The sequence below is a fragment of the Anastrepha obliqua genome, chromosome 3 (assembly GCF_027943255.1).
Source record: "Anastrepha obliqua isolate idAnaObli1 chromosome 3, idAnaObli1_1.0, whole genome shotgun sequence".
Classification (NCBI taxonomy): domain Eukaryota; kingdom Metazoa; phylum Arthropoda; class Insecta; order Diptera; family Tephritidae; genus Anastrepha; species Anastrepha obliqua.
In genome coordinates this window covers 119,949,538-119,959,308 of record NC_072894.1, presented here as the reverse complement: position 1 = coordinate 119,959,308, position 9,771 = coordinate 119,949,538, and the positions used below count along the sequence as shown (strand labels likewise).

The 9,771-nt window shown below is 34.0% G+C and overlaps 1 protein-coding gene across 2 annotated transcripts; it reads right to left on the bottom strand.

Moving 5' to 3' along the window:
* Window positions 1-1,160: 1,160 nt before the first annotated feature.
* Window positions 1,161-7,774, bottom strand: LOC129241837 (flightin). 2 transcript variants are annotated; one of them, XM_054878362.1, is made up of 4 exons: window positions 7,692-7,774; window positions 1,898-2,154; window positions 1,641-1,796; window positions 1,161-1,453 (listed from the first exon to the last, which is right to left on the bottom strand). In XM_054878362.1, exons 2-4 carry the CDS (start codon window positions 2,140-2,142, stop codon window positions 1,318-1,320), a joined length of 537 nt encoding a protein of 178 aa, XP_054734337.1. In that variant the 5' UTR covers window positions 2,143-2,154; window positions 7,692-7,774; the 3' UTR covers window positions 1,161-1,317. The 2 variants fall into 2 exon arrangements, with proteins under 2 accessions (XP_054734337.1, XP_054734335.1); XM_054878360.1 differs by having other exon boundaries at window positions 1,898-2,185; window positions 7,692-7,733.
* Between the last annotated feature and the right edge of the window lie 1,997 nt (window positions 7,775-9,771).

Here is a 9,771-nt window from a genome sequence, read left to right as displayed (position 1 = left end):
AGATCCTGCAAATGGTGGAAGAAGACCAAAACATGTTAAACTGCCTTTTCATGTCTGATGAGGCCCATTTCGATTTAAACGGCAATGTGAACAAACAAAATTGTCGAATATGGAGTACTTCTAACCCACAGATACTCCACGAGACGGAATTGCATCCTCTTCGCGTGACAGTGTGGTGTGCGGTTTCTTCACGCTGTATTGTCGGGCCTTATTTTTTTGAAGAAAATGGTCACACCGTTACGGTTACTGGAGACCGTTATTTGAAAATGCTGAAAGAATTTTTCTATCCAGAACTACGCCGAAAGAGAATTCCTTTCAACTCTGTGTGGTTTCAACAAGATGGGGCAACGCCTCACATAGCCCAGACTGTTATGACAGAGTTGCGACGAAAATTTCCCAATAAACTGATTTCAAGAAACTCCGAATTTCGTTGGCCCCCCAGGTCGCCTGACCTTACTGCACCTGACTTTTTCTGTGGGGTTTATGTAAACAAGAAGTTTATAAAACAAAGCCAACAAATTTGGATGAACTAAAACAATCCATTCGGGCAACAATTGCGGCTATTCCTGTCGCAACTCTCAAAGCAGCAATGAACAACTTTTTACTAAGATGCCGCACTTGTGTCAACGAGCATGGGGGGCATTTAAATTCAATTATTTTTAAAACTATTATAGTTAAGCTGCATTTAATAAAATTTAATGACCTTCAACTTGAAAAAAAAAAAAAATAAATGAATTCCATACACTAAAAAAAAAGTTATTTGAGTTTCTTAATGTAGCAAAATTCATCAGCCACCCTGTACTTCGATCCCTATGCAAAGATTTTAACACTCATTCCAGCACTTTTGATATATCGAACTCATTTTATACCGTCAATCTGATGATTTTGTTTTGTTGGTATCCAACGTTTTAGATCTCTATGCTTAACAAACTTCTGCCATTTTCAGTTCGACATCAAAGTAGAAATTACTTCTACGCCATGCAGTCGTCGTCTCTCGCGTCGGTTGGGTGGGAGAAGGGCTTGTAAAGAATGGATATTACAAATTAATCTTATTAATTAGTCTTTGATAATCAATATTAATAATGACTTCGATAGTTACCATCGGCAAAGGAACAAGTTCTAAACTATTGTATGCAGTTCGAAATAAAAAGTTTTGCATATATCAAAAGAGTATTATAGCGACAAGCTCCCACTTTATTGTAACGTATTTAGGTAATCATCTCCTTATAATTAAATTGTACTACAATTTTAACTAACTTTTTAGGTGGTATTCATATTTATGTGTATGTATATATGTAGATAGGTATTGTATTGTATTTATAGAACACTTGCATATTTCTGGTTAATATAAGCTTTGGTGTGATAATTATGCGTACGAATCGAGGCAGCCAGAGTTTGAACAAGATGCTGATCCCTTTTGCTTGAAGACGAATATGAGTTGAGGTCGCGTCCACTAAAATCGTAGGCAATACACAAAACGAAATGAAATAAATTTAGTGCAATAAATTTATATAAACACAAATGAAAGTATTCAATATTTTACCAAATCATGCAAGTGCAAAAACTACTACTGATTATCTATAAGTAAAAAGTGTTGTCTTTCAAATGTCTAGAGACTGTTTTCATGCGTCGCAATTTACCTAGCATTGCTTGTTCTTAGCACACGTTCAGCCCAAGTTTGTGCTCTTGGTATTTCCCTTGAAACGCCAACTTGCTTCTTATCCAAGTAATCGATAACATCATCATAGTAATTTGTTCTGTAGTTGTACATGTATTTATACTGCAAGAATTGTGGTCTAAAAGAAGAGCACAAAATAAAATCGCATAGTCGCAAATTAAAATTCCATATAATTTGTTATGCCTATGGCAAAAGTCCAGTTGCGTATGTATGTCTTACCTCACCCAGTGACGATATAACTGCACGGGCTTCCGATAGCCATCATCTTCAGGCGGCGGTGGTGGTGCTGCCTCTTCCCCTTCGGCAGCACCTTCAGGTTCTGCTTCGCCACCAACTGGTGCACTCTCAGCGCCACCCGCGGCACTCACGCCACCCGCGGCAGGTGCAGCGCCGGCAGCAGCAGGCGCAGCGGCTGGCTCACTCTCACCCTCATCGAAACCCCATGGATCCTCCTCATCGGCCATTATACGAGTTTACTTAGAAGAGATGAAACAAAAGAGGAAGCAACTACATATTTTATTAATTTGATAGGTATGACACGATTTTAAATTTTTATAACTGCTCAAACTTCAAAGATCAATACAAAATTATTTTGTATCAGGGCATTTCATTGTTTGAGTACTTTTAAATAACAAATTCATAGGCGTAAAAATTTCATTAAAACTAGGAATGTACCAAAATATGTAAATAATCACTTAGATGCTACACAGGTACGAACGAATCTACATCGAGTTGTTATACAGGGTGAGCTAGATAAGACCACCCAATGTTCAACGCGACTAACTTTTGTATTTTCTAATATTATAATTTTTTTCTTTTTTGATAATTGAATTCTTGGCAATTTATAATGGATGCATGCAGCATTCAACATACATACACACAAGCGTTGAAATTATCGACTCACTATTGCTGAATCTGTGGGGATTGCAGATGCAATCGCTATTAAAGGCAAATATCCAACACCCTAATGGATATTTTGCGCTCTAACATGGCCATGCTTAGGAGAGTAGGTTACTCGGTATAAACCCCGCACAAGCTAAAATAATTCTCTTTACAAAGAAACATTGGCTTCTTATAACCTTCCCGCTAGTTTTTAAGGGTATGGAGATTCCTTTGAGGAAGAATGTAAAGTATTTAGGACTCATTAGAGGAAACATTATATACTTGCAAGAAACCAGTCGGTTTTAAAAGGAGTTAACACCTCGTGTTACACATTGGCTCTATATTTCTGTAGTTAGGCCAATCTTAATATTATATATAGAAAATTTGGATTTTAACCATCTGTTCAAAAGGCGAGTTACGCTAAAATCATGAGTGAGACGCAATAGTTGAAAGAAAATTTCTTACAAGAGATGTGACCGCTCGTCTGCAGCAAACAGAGCTAAGCATACGGCTATTAGCGCGGAAGAAATAATTTCACTGAATACATAACTCGCTTCTATCGAGCGCTTTTGTAGAGGCATAGGAGCTATCAATTTCGATGACTATGATTGCATAGCTGAAAATGGAAAACTGAGTTGACATTTCTGTTCAGTAAGGTTTGGCAAGTTATTATGAATCTTTTAATGCTAGAACAACGCTTTTAAATCGTGAAAATTCACAAAAAAATCAGCGAACAGCTCATAGAGCGAAGTGATGAAGAAAACGCCGAAATGTCAATTTATCGCATTTATGCTGATTGGGCTCAATTAGATTTAGTATTTTATTGGAAAAAAAATAAATGCAATCTACGAGATTTCAATAAAAAAAATCATTCTAACAGTAGTTCTGTTTTGTATCATCGGCGGCCGCCGTAGCCGAATGGGTTGGTGCGCGACTACCATTCGGAATTCACAGAGAGAACGTCGGTTCGAATCTCGGTGAAAACACCAAAATTAAAAAAAACATTTTTCTAAAAGCGGTCGCCCTTCTGCAGGCAGTGGCAAACCTCCGAGTGTATTTCTGCCATGAAAAAGCTCCTCATAAAAATATCTGCCGTTCGGAGTCGGCTTGAACTGTAGGTCCCTCCATTTGTGGAACAACATCAAAACGCACACCACAAATAGGAGGAGGAGCTCGGCCAAACCCCCAAAAAGGGGGTACGCGCCAATTATATATATATATATTATCTTTTTAAGTTCTCAAGCTCTTACAAAAACACCCGATAAAATACAAAAAAAAAAATTAATATTGCAGAAAAATAATTTTATTAATTACTTGAAAGCAAATAATTTCTGATTTTTGTTGAATTTTTTATTTGTGTGTGCATGTTTTATTTTAAAACGCAATCCTAATACTTTTTGAATTAAAAAATAAGTGGAAACGCTATTCAGAAAATACTTTTTTAATTCGAATGTTCTCAGTCATAATTTGCGTGATGCCCATATCTTTATACTTAATTCATCTGTTCTGTCATTTATTATTTGCTTTAAGATCTAGATGGCAACGCTGTACACAGCTAATTTTAAAAAGTTTGGGTTATTCTTTTGAGCGCATTTTGTTTAAAACCCATAACCTAAATTTTACTTAAATTTTGTTATTAATTTCTCAATATAATTTAATGATTTTTTTTCTTTAAAATTAGTTGGCAACGCCCTTTAAAATTATTGTTGGCTTGAAGCTATCTTTAAATTAGAATCCATCAGTCTCCATACAAAATCCCGAATCCATTGGAATTATAAATTTTATTATATGCCAGACTAAACAAGTTTTTTTTATTAACTTTATCAGCAAAAAGCACTATTCTTGTCATCCCTAACCGCACCCTCACATTCTCATTTTTATACGCAGCGCAGAATACTAGTGGCAAAGAACCTTATACTTTTGTTTGCATAACGGTTATTTGTAACAATCTAACGGCAGCGCATGAGATGTAAACTTATGCATGTAGAGTTACGAGTTTATCAAGAGTGACAGAAACAAAGTTGCTTCCTTCAGAGAATGAGTGACGTCACATTGGTGCAGCTGCATGAAATAGATGTGAAAATACGAACAGAATGCTAGAAGAAGAAGAAATTACATCAACAACACATAAATAAATTGCACAAGTGCGACGTCACACATGCAGCAATTCTATCAAATTCGCTGAGAGCGAAGTAGCGGTACCACGATCGACGCTATCTTATTATTCTCTCCATCGTGGGAGTTAATCAATTATACCAAGTGTAAGAACCAACACATTGTCCCATCAGCTGTCCCATTGTTCAGTAAAAAAATTGAGTTCTCTCAATAAAACTCTATACACCTGTGGATTTTGAATTTAGTTATTGATAAACGTTGATAAAAGTTTGAGTAGAACTAATAAATATTCCGCCCTATGCTCCGTCTAGGAGCGATAACATCATACGTTCAGGGAGATGTTTTTTATAGAATTCTTTAGTTCTTCCTAAAAATATCATCTAAAAGTATACTTTATGTTAACCAAGGAATAAATATTTATGATTCCCCTAGTTACAGAAAATATTACCCAAATTTATTGGAAAGTGTGATCATAAACAGAAAAGCTTTAATTGAAAGTGTTTAATTAATTTAAATAAATATTCTTAAAACCCACTAGAATATCATTTTCACACAAATATGAGCGGGCGCATATTCGTTTTGGTCACACCTAAGCATTATTTGAAAGCAAGCACGTAACGATATACTCATACACGTAATAAAACTTTTGGCATTGCCAACTGTAAACATATACGAGTATGTGCATATATAAATATATTGAAAGCTTTGATTCCATCCTACTCTATTATTAAATTTTTTAAGTTAAGGATATGGCGATAACTCAAGCAAGTTGTACTATGCAAATTATACATTTTTTGTGAAAATTCTTTGGCATCCTTAATACTCCGATCTCGAAATTAAACTGGGTTGAAAAGTTTTTAAATTAAATACCTTATGCACATAAAAACCTGCTCATAAAAACAATCTGCCGTTCGGAGTCACCTTAAGTCCCTCCATTTGTGGAAAAATAGCAATTATATATACATATATTTATACACACATACACAAGGTGGCATAAAATTAATCACCCTATCGGAAGATTTATAAGCTTTGCAAATGTCGTCATACGTCAATAATAGGTATTATATTTGCTTCTTGTGAGCTAGACAGCTTCAGTATGCAAACTGACAAACAAGGGAGTACGTAAAGGTCATTCAATCATTTTTATTTTATACTTAGGAAAAAAGTTATTCAAAAACAAAATTGAATAATTAATTTTGCGCCACCTTGTATATGTACATTTCATTGCAAAAAGCACATTTGTGAATAATTAAAAAATATTTTTTTAAACTTAATTTTCTTAATAAATTGTTTTTCATAAAATAGCTTCTATTGCACAAAAATGTTTCCACATGTAAAGACTTTAAAATGTATACTGAAAAAAAAACAAAATAAAAAAACAATTGGAGTGTCGTAAGTATTGTGTTGTTGTATGTCGTAAACTTTAAGCGGCTAAAAATATATTCAGGGGTTCGCAAGGTATCGTGCAAGTCATATTATAATTTTTCCCACAGCTAGACAATATTTACTTATCAAGTACCTTTACCTGCATTTATTTAACCATTTATTTAAAAACTTTACGAGATAACAAAATGCGAAACTTGCGACACCTTGTGAACTACTCAAATGATCTACTATCTGTTCACAATTTCTTATTTAATAATTACATTTGAAATACTCTTCCAAAGGAATTTCGGCACCACCAGCTTCACAACTCTCTGTCTCTTCCGCTGAATTTATGTCTCTAATAAATAAACTCTTTAAAAGAACAAATCTATATAAAACTTTTGAAGTTGTAATTAGCTATTTTTGTTTAAGAATGAAAATATGTACATATCGAGCATAATTCCTAGCTGTTTTAGCTGCTTAAGCAATGAGCTTAAAAGATTTATGTTGCAACCCAATTTTTATAAATAAATTTGGCACCAGTTAAATAAATATTTTTAAATTAAAAATAAGTGATAAGTAAAGGAACGTACTGGGTATAGCCAACACCTTTGTTACTTTAGAATCGCTTTAAATTAAAATTTTTTTTAAACTCTCTTAATTACGGTTGTGGGTGACACTGGGAGTTGATTTATTAAAATTAAATTTTTTATTTAATACTTCACTAAAGCGAGCGCTTTTTTATTTCATTTAGCGTTGTAAATATTTTTTAATAAATACTGCAGTAAAAAAATTGGTATAAAATTACTCAACCTGATTGTAACGAAGTATGAAAGGCAGGTCTAAACTATTTTTTGTTTTAAACTCAAACGTAAATACATGGCATTGAAATTCAAAAAATTTAAAAAAAAATCGTTAAAGACAAAAGCTTAAATTAATTGGGTAAATAATTTCACTTGAGTTTATTTTTAAACGCGTATTTGTTTGTTTAAACATTTTCGCACCTGGCGTCAAATTCTAATGTTATCAGTTGCAGTTATGTAATCGATTTGATTTTATGCGTGCACTTATCGCATTTTAATGGTATTTCAATGGTTTTTAGCGTTAAATCTACGGCGCTCGCCTTATTTGTAAAGCAATTAATATCAATGTCAAAATGTTTTCTTTCCAATTTATGTTCACATTAAAATTCTTTAAATTGCGTTGATAGTCGTTTAAATTTGTTTGGCGCCTTAAGCGTTGCAACATTATCAGCTAGCTGCAATTATGCAATCTTTGTCCCCTACACATACATACATATATACACATGCATATGGACAGAGGACAGAGCTTATCACATTTCATTTGTGACATCACTTGCAATTTTCAATTAGAATCCAATGGGGAATTTTATAATTCGTAGCGAGAAAAGTATTCCCTTCGTAGCACAACAATCGAAATTTAATAAAAATGTATAATTTCAAAATATTTCAGTTAAATTTCATATGCAGCTTTGTATGTGTATCACTTTTGCAACTAAATTTTATATGTGCATACATTTGAATGTATGAAAATTTTTGTCGTATGCCGTTGTATGTATTTTAATGCGTATAAATCCTCAACAAATGCACAATTAAATTTGTAATTGCTTCAAGTAATTCGCTATTGATACCTTTAAAAGGTTGATGTTGATTGAAGAGGTATACAAAAAACACTGCAATCGAGAAAGTTAATTTAGAAATTGGAAGCCTAACCAATTACTGAGGCGAAGGATTTTTTGCATTTTATTTTCAATGTTTAGCCAATCAGCGCCAAGTAGACAACTACGCCAATTAACACCTATGCGAAGACACTTTTAGATATAAAGAAAATACTTATTTTATTTGGTGTAGCAATGCACATTGATTAATTACGGTTGGCAAGTAGGTACCAGATAATAAATTTTGAACGCTTGTTGCACGCACAGGGTCCATTGCAATTATTGCATTCAACAAAAGAATACAAAGCATTTGGCAGCTGATTGCTTCAAATTTTAAAGTACCGTAAAGCATTCTCCACATGTTTTTCGATCACACTGAATGCATGGCATTTTTATTAAAACCACATAATTCAACTTAAGCTTTTTTATTCACAATCGCAAAATTTCGTTTTGTTACACGTGAAAATTTTATTGTCGGTCGCTTGCTTGAAGAAGGGGAATATGCAATATATGTAGTACCGCACGCGTTGAAAAAAAATGTAAATGGAGGATAGAGGGGTATATTCCCCATCCTGAAACTAAAAATCGCACGCTTCGGCGGCTTATAGTTTTCAAGTAATTTATTGTTAACATTTTGTAATTCAGAGAAAGGTTAGTGCTGCCAGACACCTCAAATCAGAACGGAGTTTGTATTTTTTTATTGACTTCATTATTTATTGCTTCTGTTAATTAACATTTACAATATTTGAAAACTTATTTTAAAACGCTATTAATTCAGTCATAATATATTTATCATATACATATATGCAACTAAATTTCTCATTATTAACTTGTGCGGATGCTTCTAGTGATGCGACCGCCAACAAAAATATTAAAAAAAACAAATAAATAATTGGCGCGTACACTTCTGTTAGGTGTTTGGCCGAGCTCCTCCTCCTATTTGTGGGGTGCGTCTTGATGTTGTTCCACAAATGGAGGGACCTACAGTTTCAAGCCGACTCCGAACGGCCGATATTTTTATGAGGAGCTTTTTCATGGCAGAAATACACTCGGAGGTTTGCCATTGCCTGCCGAGGGGCGACCGCTATTTGAAAAATGTTTTTATTAATTTTGCTTTCACCGAGATTCGAACAAAAATATTATATAAGCTTAATAGAGTAATTCGAACAGGGTTTTTCTTTTCAGCCTCTTATGACGACTCTCTTCTCTCATTAAACATGTTGCCAAAGGTATTTGGGTGCAATAATATGTAATATCTGTTTACAGCGGGTTGCTGTGTTTTTTATTTATTATTATCCTTAGTACTTTAGACTGAAATGCCTGTATTATTTCAATATTCGAGCTGGCTGCATACCCCATAGCTGGATACCAAATGGGTTTGAGAATGGCCTTATACACGAGGATTTCGTTATGGAGCGACAATTGAGGTTTTTTGATTAGTAACCAGTCGAAAAAGATAAGTTTTAAACCCAAAGCTTTTGATGAGGATGAGAGTTTTCCAAGTGAGTTTTGAATACATATGAATGTCTAAATACATACTTAGTTTCAATGAATTGTGGGATCTCGAAGTCATTGAGCTTTACTGGGTGACAGTGTTCAAAAATACAATCCTCATCAGTCCAACTTTAGCTGCGCTATTATCTACAGTATTTTTGCTTAGAACTCTTTTTAGCGTTGGCAGCTTTCGGCCGCGCTTGAAAAAATAAGCCTTAAAAGTTAAAACGTCATATGTGTGTGTGTAGTAAGAATCAACACTGAACTTAAATACTTAATTTTTATTCGTATTTTTATTTTTATTTGCAGGCATCCGGCAACACAATACTGTTGTCAATTCCAATGAATTGTTATTCTCGTTTAAATTTGAAAAGTCGTGAGAAAGAAGTATAAAAACCAGTAAAAACACGTGTGTGACTTGATTTTTTATGGATTGACGTGAAGTTTAAGAGAAAAAATGAAACTAAAGTTGCTGAAGGCATTTTGAAGGCAAATAATTGCAAAACTATTATTTCCGGAATATTGGAAGTTATAAAGGTTGTTGAGGAACCACTCCCTG